The 15,645-nt window shown below is 40.0% G+C and overlaps 1 protein-coding gene across 8 annotated transcripts in view; it reads right to left on the bottom strand.

Moving 5' to 3' along the window:
• Positions 1–15,645, bottom strand: part of NPTN (neuroplastin) — a 73,831-nt gene that overhangs the window by 38,147 nt on the left and 20,039 nt on the right. For 4 of the 8 annotated variants that reach the window (XM_033189445.1, XM_033189446.1, XM_033189450.1 and 1 more), the window contains exon 1: positions 9,344–9,741. The exons of the other annotated variants lie outside the window; for them this stretch is intronic. In XM_033189445.1, the coding sequence (XP_033045336.1) occupies positions 9,344–9,674 (331 nt within the window). In that variant the 5' untranslated portion in view covers positions 9,675–9,741. Of the gene's footprint in view, positions 1–9,343; positions 9,742–15,645 lie in introns of those variants that run through there. 8 annotated transcript variants of the gene reach the window in all.

Raw genomic sequence — 15,645 nt, 5'->3', positions numbered from 1 at the left:
CTTGGAGTTAGGTCCACAGGAAACAAAATTCAGAGTGCGAGCATACTCTCTCTTACCCTTCCACTCCACCTAGGTTTCATTCAGCATTTCTGTTGATTCAGACAGTATCCTAAGGTATAAGGAGAGACACTAAAAGAGGACATTCTGATTGGCTTGGAAACTTCCCCTGGGAGGCCTGCTGCATAAGCCAAGCCAGCCCCTCTGCAGTGAGCAGGGAGTGAGGTCAGGATCTGCCAACATCAGATTAAGAACATTCCAGAGGAAAGGATGAAATAAATGGAACTGTTTTCCTACAGTCCAGAAGCCAAGGATGTAACAGGGCTAGCTAAAAATGGAGGTTACTAAATGGAAAAATTCCTGTTTACATCCGTAGCAGTATTTGCCTTTGGTGATAACCCCACACCATGGACTAAGAACATTAATGGAGGTACTATACTTACTCAAGTAGAGGCCAAGACCTCCAAATTCATACTAGTCTTTCACTTCCTGACATTTTCAGAATCTGGGGAGCACAGGAATGCAGTGATTAACAGGCTTAGACTAAACGTTCTGCCTTTAATGCCATTTTAAACTACCTCTTCAGATCCAGCATGCATTCCTTGTAAGGAAATATCTACCAGAGGCCCTACAAAGCCCAACAGATGTCATTCTCAGATGCAGGAGAAGCTTTAGAATTACAGAAAGGAGCCCCCAAGCCCCTGCATGAAGAGCTGAGCTCATTGTCAAATACAGTGGTATACAAGGAGCCATGTCTCAGTCTCACAAACTACCACCTGCCCATCTGTCAAAGTCAGTGCCAGCTAATATAAACAAAGAAGTAAAGGAGGGCCGGGTGCAATGGCTCACGCTGTAATCCCAGCACTTTGGGAGGCTGACGTGGGAGGATCACAAGGTCAGGAGTTCAAGACCAGCCTGGCCACTATGGTGAAACCCCATCTCTACTAAAAATACAAAAATTAGCCAGGCATGATGGTGCTCACCTGTAGTCCCAGGTACTCGGGAGGCTGAGACAGAAGAATCTTTTGAACCCAGAAGGCAGAGGTTGCAGTGAGCCGAGATCGTGCCACTGCACTCTGACCTGGGTGACAGAGCGAGACTCTGTCTCAAAAAAAAAAAAAAAAGAAAAAGAAAAGAAAAAGAAGGAAGGAAGGAAGGAAGGAGGGCAGGCAGGAAGGAAGGAAGGAAGGAGCGAGAGAAAGGAAGGAAGAAAGAGGAAGCTGGTTTTATTTATTTTACTACTGGTTCAATCACCAGAGAAAACTGATTATCAGTAAATCCCTGAAATGCAGTAAAAGTATTATTCTGTTTTAATCATATTCTTAACCATAAGTGGTAATCACAAATGGTCTTAACCATGTTATCTGTGAACTTGGGGAGTTACAGCCTCTCAAATGCTGTTAATTATGTACTTGATTATGCCCTAGAACTATTAGTGGATTTCTTTTGTACTTTTTCCCTTCTTCTGTATTGTACTTCAAAGCAGGCCTAGACTTCAGCCTGTTTGTCAATCTGTTGACAATGCTAATGTAAAAGGGATGCCTGAAAGTATCCTTTCACCAAGAATCCATCCAATTCCACTGTAACCCCAAGTCCTAATACCACACAATTCATAGGTAGCTGAGAAACAGTCTGACTATGATTCCCACTGCACACAACCGGGCAAGGCACTTGGCCTGATCATGCCACCCTGGGCAAGACTTCCTGCTAAGAGGAAGGAATGCTGATCTAAGTCAGTTCAATTTTCTACCTGTATCAAGGAAAATGGGACCAAGACAAAAATGTTCTTTGCATTAGTAAATTCTATGATGTATATTTAAATGAACTTTTAAAACACAAAATAAAAAATCCTTTAAAATGCCAACAATGGACATTTTTCTGTGCTCTTTGAAGGCCATTATTGTTATTATTGTTATTAGACATTTACAGTAACAGGCGACATTTTCTAAGTATGCGTTATGCGATTAGGCAATGTGTTAAGCACTTTATTCATTATCTCATTTACTCCTCACAATGGCCTTATATGATAAGTGCCATTATAATCTCCTTAAAGATGTGGAAACTAACGTCCAAAAAAGTTAAATATTTTGCCCACAGTAACATGCTAATAACAAGAGTCTGACCTGGAATCCAAAGTGAAAGCATGGTCTCTTAACATCACAACTGCGGTCAATGTATCTCACTGGCCTGAAAAGGTTTACTTAAAGATATGCTTTATCACCACTTAGTTTAATAAATAAATAAATAAATATTCCTGACCACAAAAAGCCAGGAACCTTTGACCGACTGTGCAACATACTATGATCACTAACTCCATAAAATTATAATCTTATTAGAGAATGAAGATAGAGAAGCACTGGGTCAAAGAGTTCCTAAAGCAACTGGGGGAGGGTGAACAGTGTGAAAAGATAAGACAATTCTGAGGCAAGACTGCCTCTAGTCCTGATGATTCCAATGCCCTGCTCTGGAGAAGGCTGGCTTCAGAGAAGGAAGGAATTTACACGACATTGGAAACATTTCTCTGGTGCTGTAGTTAGGAGCTAAATTAATAAAGGGCAGCACCTGAAATTTTTATAGAACTTCACAGTTTGCAAAGTGCTTCCACATACATCACATCTCATTTCATTCACACAGTTCTACAAGGTTCATACATAGGGCAGGTGCAGATACAGGTTCATGACTTGCCCAAGATCACTTAGGCAGCTAATCCTGAGTGGGGCTGGGAGTAGAATGCAGGTCTTCAGCTTAGTCTAGGGTTCTTTCCAATAAACTGTACTGCCTCTAACCAAACTAAGGAATTCCCTGATAGCTGAACACTGATGAAAACAGATCTATGTCCCCTCCAAACAGCATGGAAAAGAAAGAAAAGAAAAAGAGAAAAGGAAAGAACCCTCTTTACAAAGTACTGTGAAATCACAATTAGCAAGGGAAAGTTATTAGCAGCCATCCACCTCATTATCCATCCAAAATTAGCTTCAATCCAGGAAAAGAACCAGCTCTCAGCAGCAGCAACAGGAGGTTCAGAGCCTGACTCACTGCCCTGCCTTTCATTACTAAGGGCTTTCAAACAAATATGTACCTTCAACAAGAAAACACACACTGCCTAAAGTTGGGAGGCCAATAGAAGCATCTGTTTGCTCTCTAAGTCAAGGGTCATCCAATATTTTGGAAAAACCCTAAATTTTAGAAAACAAGCTCCCACCCCACCCTCTTCCCCACCATCTTAAGTGACTGGGCTCAGATCTGCAAGAGTTTTGGAAAGTATTAACATCAGTGCATTCACAGCAACAGTAGGATAAAGAGGGAAACTGAACAGTGGTTACTGGCTTTGAGGGAGGAAGAGACTAGAAGCTGATGTTGGAGGGGGTAGCAGGCAGAGCATTAAAAATGGAGGCAGCAAACCTAGGAGAAGCATAATGCAAAATTGCGTAACTAGGGATGGGGGATGGGAGGCAAAGATGACAGCTGGGACTAGCAGCCGGAGAAAAGGAGGAGCTTGCTGGCAGGAAAAACTGGATGTGTAGATATGTAGCAGAGGGTGAGAAGAAAAAGGGAACACAGAAGAGCAAGTTGAGCCCAATCCCAGGAAAACTGCTTTCATATATGCCCTAAGGAAGTAAAAAAAGCTAGCCTAGCCCTATATAGGAGAGACTATCATAATTTTTTACATTTACCTCCAAGGCAACCACAGAACAAGAAATCAGACTTTCTCTCTCCCTCAGCTGACCACTGCCAAGGCCAGGCCTTTAATTAAGTCTTGCCTGCTTTTGTCACCTTTTTTTAAAAACAGCTGTTCCCTTCAAACCCCCTCTACCTCTAATTCCCTGTGGTTGGCTCATGCTGTTCTCTCCTTCATGCCTCGCAATAAAGAGAAAATGACAGCCAAGGTCATCAGAGCATTTCTCTCCCCTCTCTCTCACACACACACAAATTCAAATCATCTACCTCAAAATAAAGACTAAGCAAGACCCACTGACATCTAAATGTGAATACAGGAACTATGAGTATTCAAATGTCTAAAGGACCCTTAAGTGTTGTGAGGCTGTCATAGACTTGAGCCTACACAAACTACTGTAGAGCCTGCCTATCCTTCCTGTTAATCAAGAAACAGATCATTCATCACTATTCCTTAATACCAAAGGCAGATCAGAAGTCTACATGCACTCATGCTGTGTGTACTGATCAAGGGTAAGGCAGGCTTGAAGCCCTGGGAGCAGTGGAAATGGGGTAACTTCATTCTCTGCAGCAGGAAGAGGTACCATGGATTAGTCTCATCTTTAGGTAGAGATGGCAGCAATTACAAAGCATTTTCCAAATTCAAACCTGCTCCTTCCACAGCTACCTTGATCAGGCAGATATGACAAAAGTTTGGAAATTAAGATCATCCCCATCACTAGCTTCTAAACCAGGGTCCACCCTTTGTTCGGAAATTATACCATTCAAAATGACCAAAGGCATCTGTACTAGTCAGCCTTTTGCTTTGGAGAAATAGGGGAATCTAGTCCATGCCAAGAGAAACTACATAGTTTAGTGACCAAATTGCAGCAAACTCTAAAATCAGTTGTCTGGATTCACATAAGGCTCTGTCACTAACTGTACGACTGTAAGCAAGTGACCTAACCTCTCTGAGCTTCATCTCCCTAATCTGTAAAACGGGGCTAATAATAGCAGCTACCTCACAGGGTTATTGTGATTATAGGAGATAACATAGCTTAAAACACTACCTGACACATAGTAAGCACTCAATAATGTTAGCTATTATTATATGTCTCCATAGAAGTAAGTGCTAAACAGGCAACAGGCAGCAGCCTGCAGCACTGCTCCACAACAGGCTGGGAAGCAGAACTTCACATCCAAAATGAATTTAACTTAAAATCCAAGTTCTTCAAGAAACAACAAAAAATTAACCTGAACTTCCCAAATAAAATGAGAACCAGAACAGAAATGTTAACTGCAGAAGGGAATGAAAAAGAAGGGAATTCTTCATTCCTTCCTATCCTTAGAGCATACTAGAATGAAGAAAGTGATAACAGCAGACATATGTATGTGGACTCAAGGAATTAGCAAGTGTTTTCAGAGTTATAAACCACTAATTCTGAGATATTTTGAATAATCTGTAAAGTCCAAGAATAATGAGAATAAAGAGAGGCAATACATATTCTCCTTTTCAAAAAAAATTCTTCTAAAGTAAAAAATAAACCTATCAATTACAAATCAGGCTGCTTAACAGTATTTGGGAAGATACTGGATATTGAGCAGGCCAAACTTTTAATTTACAAAATGTAAGATGTAGTTATAGAATCTGAGATCATGTCACATTAGCTTAATTTCAGCCTAAGAAAAGATGTCAGGTTTTGAATGAGCACCACCACAACATAAATTCTCTTAACTTTAAGCAGTTTCTTCAAATGGGAATGATGCCACTTACTTTATAGGATAGTTGTGAAAATCATATTACATTATGTATAAGAGTTCTGTAAACTATAAAATTCTATGCAAATGTTAAGTTACTTTAGGACAGACAAGAAATAAGCATTTGGTATGACGGATCTCCCTCAACAAAAACTTTCATTCAGTCCTGTTGCCAATTCCTATTGACAAGCTAAATAAGCATGATCTACCTAAATCTGTAGGTTTAAAAAAAAAAGTCAATGACAAAAAAGAAAAAAAAGTATGATTTAAAAAAAAACATGAGCTGCTCACGCCTGTAATCTCAGCACTTTGGGACACCAAGGTGGGCTGATCGCTTGAGTCCAAGAGCTCGAGACTGGCCTGGGTAACACGGCAAAAGCCTGTCTCTTCAAAAAAATTAGCCAGGTGTGGTGGTGCATGTCTATGATTCCAGCTACTCAGGAGGCTGAGGTAGGAGAATCACCTGAGTCCAGGAAGTTGAGGCTGCAGCACGCTGGGGTCACAACATTGCACTCCAGCCTGAACGACAGAGGAGACCCTGTCTCAACAAAGAAAACAAAAAACTATGGGAATCTCTCATCTCAGAAAAATATAACCAAAGTTTTGCATGTTTCAGGGGTATTCCAGACCCTGAGTCTAGATTGTACTGCTGTTGGATGAGTGAACAGTTAAGGGTCTATTAAGATGAGAGCTCACCTTATAGGGAAATGAGCCATGGTTTAAAAAACCTGGGATGGATTTTTCAACTTATTCAACCTGTTTCCACATCTGAAAAATGGGGACAATGATTCCTATCTTCTTCATAAGGTAATGGCAAGATTCACACGAACAATGTATGTAAAATTACTTTGTAACCTGTAAAGCTATACATGTAATAACATGTCAGTTTCATGCAAGCATTCTACTCTATTAGGTAAAGAATGATCTAAGGCCAGGTGCAGTGGCTCATGCCTGTAATCCCAACACTTTGGGAGGCTGGGTTGAGAGGACTGCACCAGTCTGGGAAACATGGTGAAACCCTGTCTCTACCAAATAGCTGAGCATGGTGGTGTGTACCTCTAGTACCAGCTACTTAGAAGGCTGAGGTAGGAGGATCAATTGAATCTGAGAGGTTGAGGATGCAGGCAGCTATGATCATGCCACTGCACTCCAGCCTGGTGACAGAGTAGAGACTCTGTCTCAAGGGAGTAAAAAAAAGAATGATCTAAACCAGTCCTGAGTGTTCTGTTAACATACCTCAAAAGTAGTGTGGAAGAAACTGGGGGCAGGGCTCACACACATCCACGAAGGAGGCGGATATCTATTGGATTGACTTTTTCCAACTCTTTCCATTTTCCAAAAGAAAAAAGCATTGCAAACCACTGATCCAGAGAATTAACATGTTTCAAATAGAAAGTGACATTAAATGAGGTAAGGTTGCCAGAAATTAATAAAAATGATTTAGAATAAATTCTAGTTAAAAAAAAAAAATCTTATAAAAATAGAACCTGACATCAGACCTGAGAAACAGAAAGAATTGGAAAATGTAGGCCGGGTGCGGAGGCTCACATCTGTAATCCCAGCACTTTGGGAGGCCGAGGCAGGCGGATCACTTGAGGTTGGGAGTTTGAGACCAACCCAAGCCACATGGAGAAAACTTATCTCTACTAAAAATACAAAACTAACTGGGCATGGTGACGCATGCCTGTAATCCCAGCTACTCGGGAGGCTAAAGCAGGAGAATCAGTTGAACCTGGGAGGTGGAGGTTGCAGTGAGCTGAGATCGAGCCATTGCACTCCAGCCTGGCGACAAGAGCAAAACTCGCCTCACAAAAAAAAAAAAAAAAAAAAAAGACTTGGAAAATGTTAAAAGCAAAGAGAAGAATCCGCTCAGAATTGAACCCCTCTTGCATTTCTTCTGCACGTCTGTCTTCCAAGGGTCATGCCTATGATCCTGAATATCCTCACATGGACTCTAACAGATTGAAAACTCTGCCTGTATGTTATTTATCAGAAAATACTATGGCCATCATGCGGTGGCTCACGCCTGTAATCCCACCTACTTGGGAGGCTGAGGCACAAGAATTGTTTGAACCCAGGAGGCGGAGGTTGCAGTGAGCCGAGATCACACCACTGCACTCCAGCCTGGGTGACAGAGCAAGGATACGTCTCAAAAATAAAAAATAAAAAGAAAATGCTAGCCACTTCTAGGCTTTTCCAGTACTCAGGTAAACAGCTTCATTATCAAAGACACTGCTGGAGACTAACAACATTTCTTCTTCACCCCAGGGAGGAAAAAGGCATTTAATTTACTCTTGAGCAGTCAGATCCAAGAAAGTGAGGCCAAATACAATAAATCAGGGCCCATTTTGACTTTGACATCACAATGACCATGACTTTTTTAAAACTAAAGATGTGTCCATCCAAGGAGAAAAATGCAGTAGCCACAAACTATTGTCAAGCTAGTCTTTTCAGGGGAATTTTAGGTAATTCACTTCCTAACTTCACAAATAGTACTTAAGCTGCTGGTCCATAAGAGAAAAAGCTAGTTTTGCTAGCCATTAAAAACCAGGAATGTCTCATGCAGGGGAAACAGAAAAATGCACACAAATAAGCTGTATCTTAAAGAGAGTTCTTAATGAAAGGTCTGGTTCAAATATGTAAGTGAAACCCTTACATATTTAAGCAAATGCTCATAAAAGTTCTCTTATCCCAAGAGATTGTCAAAAGTAGCTAAGGGCAGAACTAGAACTGTACCCAAAATGGAGCTTTGAGGCCAAAAACAATTTTAATTTATTAAAAGAAAAATAATACCAGTTACAAAACACTGTAAGAGTTACTTCAATTGACTCTCCAGTTAGCATTAAAGCCAAAATGAAAACAATATACCAGAAAGGTTTAATACTTCAATTTGACAAAGATTCTTTGCTTGACCAATATCTAGGCTTCTGAACCTTCTCCTAGGCCCATCTGTGAACTCCCTTATAAAATTCAGTTTTAGCAAAGAACCTTGCTAAGTCAGTTTACCAAGAACCCCCATCCTTGATCACCCTCAATATCAGATCAGGTTCTTCAGCCTCTACCATTCCCTAGCTGAGGTCTGATCAACCTGGCCTATCCTCAGTGAGAATGTTTAGGTTGGCTTAACCAAATCCTCCTTACCCCTAATGTTTCCTCTTAGTAATTTTCCACCCACTGACCCCCACTTGCCTATGCTGTATTCAGAGTTGGGCCCATCTCTCTCCCCAATGCAGAATTTCACTGCAGTGGTCTGGTCCCTGCACCTATCACAATGTTCTGAATAAAGCTTTTCTTACCATGCTTAACAAGTATCACTTTTTTTTTCTTTAACAAGTTGAATAAACCATTCTCAAAAGCCATAGGTAATTACTGCTCAAAAGCTAATCTTTGCCAATACTTTTTCTGTGAGATGCACCTGTCCATAAATTCAGCATTAACTTCTGATAACAAGCTTACTTTCTGTCTCTGACAACACAGTAAGTCATGACTTAAATGTTAAGATAACAAAATTCATCTCATCATATATCCCACGAATATGACAATGAACACAAGCAGTCCAAGTTGATAGTCTAAGTATAATCTAGAAGACATTTTCACTGAAAGAGGTAGTAAGCTACCTCTTCCCACCTTTTTTTAAACAGCCATTCTCAGAAACCACAGAGTCAAAAACTCTGCCCAGAGAGAAATTCAAGTTTTGAATCACAGGATGTTAGGTAATAGGAGTCCTAGTCTTCCCAGCTGATGAACTATTAATATTTCCAAAGCATAAATAGCTTATAGCAGAAATCACACTGAGAACTTTGTCATTATGTACAAAAGGAAAAACTTTCCTTAGATGACAAAATTATAAGCAGCAATTCTTAAATTTTACCATGCAGCAGAATCATTTGGAGGGCCTATCAGAACACAGACTGAGGCCTCAGACTGCACTTACAAGTTCTCAGGTGATGCTCGTGCTGCTGCTCCAGGGACCACAATCTGACAATGTCTTGGAGAATCTGAAACTGTGCAAATTTTGTGCAAATTTTCAGCTTTTTTAAATGGAAGGAAAATAAAGGGATAAGAGCCACACAGATGTTTCTGAAATCATACAAAGACTCTCCCATCATCTGAGTCTGTGATCCATGGCCAAAAGAAGTAGAGTAGCAAAACCAGTTGCTAAAAAATTGTGTCACTATGATTTCAAAACAATGTCTTTTATCTTGGATTTGTTCAGTTTTCCAGTGGGAAATATATACATTCACAGGATGCCTTTGATTTACCATTTATTGAGGTCCTGTTTATGAAGGACCGTGCACAGGGATAAACTTTGTTCCTAAATAGATTTCAACCTTGCAAGACACAAGACAGAATAATCAAAATACAATACCACTGATAACAGCACTTCTATGACAGATATGTACAACAGGAACACATACGAAAAAGTAATTTTGTTGGAGGAGTGGACTAATGTATACCTAGAAAGCTTATGCATTAAAATCTAAATCTAGCCTTGTCAGTTGGGGGGAAAAGATGGTCTTGTTCTAGGCAAGAGGAAACACCATGCGCACAGTATTACAAATAGTAGGAATGAGTTCTAGATAAAGGTGAAAAACTTCAACATTTTTGAGTGCTATTATATGTCAAGCACCTATTAAGTGCTCATGCTATTCAGAAAAATAGGGCAGATGATATTCTCAAGACCTCATAATATAGGGAGAATGACAGGTATCCTGTAAGCTACGAAGAGCATATTCTAAAATAAGCAGATTGGGCTTCTTACCATACAACAAGGGGTGTGACTGCTCTGGTGGCAGTACAAAGGTTGTCAGAATTAAGGAAGTCAACAAGGAGTTAAGAAGCTCCTTCAATAATCCAAATGAAAAATGAGTCCGAACTAATTATTGAAGGAATGGTGAGAAGGTAACAGACATGAGAAATGTTTACAAGATAGAATCAAGTGAACTTATTGACGTGGGGTGGGCAGTGATACTATAACTGCAATAAGGGAAAGCATGCTGAACTGGCTTTAGAGACATCTGGAGATATCCAAATGTAGTTAAAAATAAGGATTTGATATGCAGGAGAGAGGTGGAGGCTGGAAATATGCACTCGGGAATCATCAGCTTGTGGACGCTGAAGCCATGGGAGGAGATGAGCTGACTCAGGGAGGATGAAAAAGAAACTGAGAATGGAACTTTCTACATAATTATACTTCTTTCCAAATGATTCACCACTGAATGCAATGTACTTCCATTAGGATAAAATACCCCAAGTTAGGAACTAATTCCCTTCCCAATCTAGACAACACTTTTAATAATGTCAAGTATTTTATTATGTTGCTTCAGAAGACTTAAAACTCTATGTCAATGACTCAGATACAAGGCACAGTATCCATACCAGAAGGTCTCAAATCAGCATTAGACTTTGCTTGAGTAGAGTGTGTAATGCTATTAGCCTTTACAAAGAATCCCGGCCGGCCGGGTGCAGTGACTCCCGCCTGTAATCCCAGCACTTTGGGAGGCCGAGGCAGGCAGATCACCTGAGGTCAGGAGTTTAAGAGCAACCTGGCCAAGACGGTGAAACCCCACTTCTACTAAAAAATACAAAAACGTAGCTAGGTGTGGTGGCGGGCGCCTGTAATCCCAGCTACTTGGGAGGCTGAGGCAGGAGAATCACTTGAATCCAGGAGACGGAAGTTGCAGTGAGCCGAGATGATACCACTGCACTCCAGCCTGGGCAACAGAGCAAAAGTCCATCTCAAAAAAAAAAACAAAGAATTCTTAACTTCTGAGAAAAACAGTATCCATATGGTTCCAAAGATTACCTTTGGAAATGCTTTTTTCCCCTTATTTTTTGTATGACACATAATAATTGTATGTATTTATACGACACATCATAATTATATATATTTATGGGATACATAGTGATGTTTCTATATATATACGATGCGTAATGATCAGATGGGGTAATTAGCATATCCATTATCATCTCAGACATTTATCATTTGTGTCGTGAACACTCAGTATTTTCTATTTTAGCAACATGAAAATATATATTACTATTATAGTCATCCCACATCTAGTATTTTCTAGCTATAAAACACTAGAACTTACTCCTCCTATCTAGCTTAACGTCCTTAAACAAATCCCTCCCTATTCCTTTCTTCCCTCACCTTCCTGTTCTGCTTTTTACTTTTTTTTTTTAGAGACAGGGTCTCGCTCTTGTCACTCAGGCTGGAGTGCAGTAGCATGATCATAGCTCACTGTAACCTCAAACTCCTTGGCTCAAGCGATCCTCCCACCTCAGCCTCTAGAGTAGCTACAACTATAGGTGTGTGCCACCCCACCCAGCTAAGTTTTTTAGTTTTTTGTAGAGATGAGGGTCTTGCTATGTTTTTTGTACAGTATGCTGGTCTCAAACTACCAGCCTCAAGTGGTCTTCCTGCCTTGACCTCCCAAAGTACTGGGATTACAGGCATGAGCCATTGTACTGGCCTACTTTTTACTTCTATGACATCACCTTTTTTTTAGCTTCTGCATACGAGTGAGAACATGCAGTGTTTAAATTACCGTTCCTGGGTTATTTCACTTAACATGGAATGCTTTTTGTGGAGAAAAAGCTAACATATAATCCCAACCAAATTTTCTCAACTTTTAAAAAGGAAAACATGCGGAATCTCAGCCTAAAGCCCAAAGCTAAATCAACTCCCACTCTGCAGTAAAGAGTACTGAAAAGAAACAAAGCCAATATGCCACAGACCAGTGATTCTGGAGAAAATATTAACAGAAATAGTACCTATTTTAGACTGTGATAAAAGTTCATGAAATATTACAATGTTTATGCCCATTTTCCTACCTTCTGGTCCTCTCCAGTATTTCTGCAAAGATTAAACAAATATGATTTTGGAAAATAAGGATATGACTGATACACAGGCAAGTGAACAAGTGACTCTTCACTTCCACAATGGCATGAAATGGGAACATTTTCCCCTCTCTAGGCCCCAGTGGTTTCTCAATTTAAAAAAAATTGAGGATGCTCAGCAGAACTTTACTGAGTCTTATTTTGAATCTTGAAAAATGAGACAAGTTTGACTCTGTTACATATGGACCATATGGACAATGTGCTGAAACTGCAAACATTCCCACTACTTAAGTTGTGGTAGTAGCAAAAATTATTTATACAGTTACACTGAGCCAGAGTCCAAAGAATATTTGATATTTGGTGTGACACAGTTTATGAAGATCCTGTATTTGTCCCTAAATTCTCAACAACTCATTATTGTTCATTCAGGAACACAGGGAAAATCATTCTTAAAGTAATACGCAATTTCACTCCCATTAAATGGGAATTTATCACATATTCAACTCACTGTTAAATAATTAAAAGATCCCACTTGTGGAATTTAGTATGCCAATCTCGAAACAGACTATCAAGAACACTTTCTTAAAATTAAATATATGCTCCCCAACAATAAAATACTATTCAGTGCTAAAAAAAAAAAAACCCCAAAAACAAAAAAAAAACACTCCCAAGCCATTAAAAGCCAAGGAGAGACCTTAAATGCATATTACTAAGTGAAAGAAGCCATTCTGAAAAGGGTACACAGTATGATTCCAACTACATATATGACATTCTGAAAAGGGCAAAACTATGGAGACAATAAAAAGATCAGTGGTCCCAGTAGATAAGAAGGAAGGCGGGATGAAGAGGTGGTACACGGGATTTTTAGGATAGTGAAACCATCCGTATAATACTATAATGATTAGCATATCTAATTACATATTTATCAAAACTCATAGTATGCACAACATCAAGAATAAACCCTAAACTCAAAAGTCCTAAACTATAGATTTTGAGTGATGATGTGTAAATGTAGGTTCATCAATTGTAACAAACGTACCACTCTGGTGGGAATGTGATAGTGGGGGAAGCTGTATGTGTGTGGGGACAGGGGTACATGGGAACTTTCTGTACTTCCTGCTCAATTTTGCTGTGAACCTAAAATTGCTCTAAAAATGCAGTCGATTTTTTTTAAATTAAAAGTATCAACTGAAAAATACTTATAACCATGTACTGAGGTTTATTTGTACTTGAAACTGAGCATATCTGATTGCAATTTTTCAAATGATAATAAATGCAAAGCTACTTTTGAGCAATCAAAAATCACTTCTGCTCAGACAAGCTAGTAATGTTCACCTATCTCGTGTTTCTGATGGAAGCACAGAAAACATGGGACAGGTTGAGCATAGTGGCTCACGCTTGTAATCCCAACATGGGAAGGCCAAGGCAGGAGGACTGCTTGAGCCCAGGGAGGTCAAGACCACCTGGTCAAGACCTGTGTCTTACAAAAATGTAAAGAATTAGCCAGGCATGATGGTGTGCACCTGTAGTCCCAGCTACTCAAGAGGCTGAGGTGGGAGGAACACTTGGACCCAGGAGGTCGAAGCTGCAATAAACCATGATCACACCACTGCACTCTAACCTAGGTCCACAGAGCGAGACCTGTCTCAAAAAAAAAGAAGAAAAGAAAACATGGGACTCTTAAACCTTAAGATCCATCAGACTTCCACTAGGCTATCTTAATTAATGCCCTTCTAACTCCATTAAACAGAAATCTCCCATGGTAGGGAAAAGAATGTTATAGGAGGAAATCTCCTAAGCCTTCATCACGTTAAATGCCCGGGAGAATAAATTACACTTATGGGTAAGGTAACCATATAATTTGTCATCCAAACCTGAATACTTGTGAGAGTGAAAGGGGTGCTATTAATAATTCTGACAGGACAATAGGCACAAGATGGGAATTATGGTTACTTGACTTACAGGGAACCTGGAGGATGTATTATGTAAGATTAAGCAATTAAGAGTGGAGATACCTCAGAATAAAATTCTAGGTCAAATAAACTTCTAAATACAGTATATTTGTGATTTACAAACTTGGAGCAATAATTTTCCAAGAATCTCTTTGACTGTTAAATATCTGTGTCTCAGATTCAAATGTATCAAGTCCTCCAAACTACTTCCAAAATTCCTATTTTATTTTTATTTATTAAAATTATAAATCTTCCACCTTATTCTTCTGCATTCAGTATTAACTGGTAACTATACCACCCTTGGCTAATTTTTCCATTAACCAGAACCTACTGTCTTACTATAAAGTACACAATTCAAGGCCCTACTGCTCCAAAACAAAATGCTTCTCTTGATTTTAAATGGCAGTATACAAAGATCAATGAACCCTAATATTTACAAAGGGTAGTTCTCCACTTAGTAATTTCAGAGTATTATCATATTTAGTAAAATCATAAACTCTGGTTAAAAAAATAGGCCAAGATTGTGTCAGCTAGCATTGACTCTCTAGAACTTATTATCGTATACTCTCTAATAGTGTCTCAGAAATGAATACGAAGCTATATGGTAACAAAATGCTGGATTTTTTTTTTTTTTTTTTTTTTTGAGACAGAGCCTTGCTCTGTCGCCCAGGATGGAGTACAGTGGCATGATCTCAGCTCACTGCAACCTCTGCCTCCCGTGTTCAAGCAATTCTCCTGCCTCGGCCTCCCAAGTAACTGGGATTACAGGAACCTGCCACCATGACTGGCTAATTCTTGTGTTTTTTGTAGATACAGGGTTTCACCATGTTGGCCAGGGTGGTCTCAAACTCTTAACCTCGAGTGATCCGCCTGCCTCAACCTCCCAAAGTGCGGGGATTACAGATGTGAGCCACTGTGCCTGGCCTGGACTTATCAATTTAAATTGTAACTTTTTGAAAAGTATATTTAAGCCAGATGTGGTGGCTCATGCCTGTAATCCCAGAACTTTGGGAAGCTGAGGCAGGTAGATCACTTGAGCTTAGGAACTCAAGATCAGCCTAGGCAACAAGACAAAACCTCATCTCCATAAAAACTACAAAAAAAAAAAAAAAAATTGGCCGGGTGCGGTGGCTCAAGCCTGTAATCTCAGCACTTTGGAAGGCCGAGACGGGCGGATCACGAGGTCAGGAGATCGAGACCATCCTGGCTAACATGGTGAAACCCCGTCTCTACTAAAAAATACAAAAAACTAGCCGGGCGACGAGGCGGGCACCTGTAGTCCCAGCTACTCGGGAGGCTGAGGCAGGAGAATGGCATGAACCTGGGAGGCGGAGCTTGCAGTGAGCTGAGATCCAGCCACTGCACTCCAGCCTGGGCGACAGAGCAAGACTCCGTCTCAAAAAAAAAAAAAAAAAAAAAAATTAGCTGGACATGGTCGTCC

The sequence above is a fragment of the Trachypithecus francoisi genome, unplaced genomic scaffold (assembly GCF_009764315.1).
Source record: "Trachypithecus francoisi isolate TF-2019V2 unplaced genomic scaffold, Tfra_2.0 Lachesis_group3, whole genome shotgun sequence".
Lineage (NCBI taxonomy): Eukaryota > Metazoa > Chordata > Mammalia > Primates > Cercopithecidae > Trachypithecus > Trachypithecus francoisi.
This window is presented reverse-complemented; position numbering and strand designations above follow the sequence as displayed.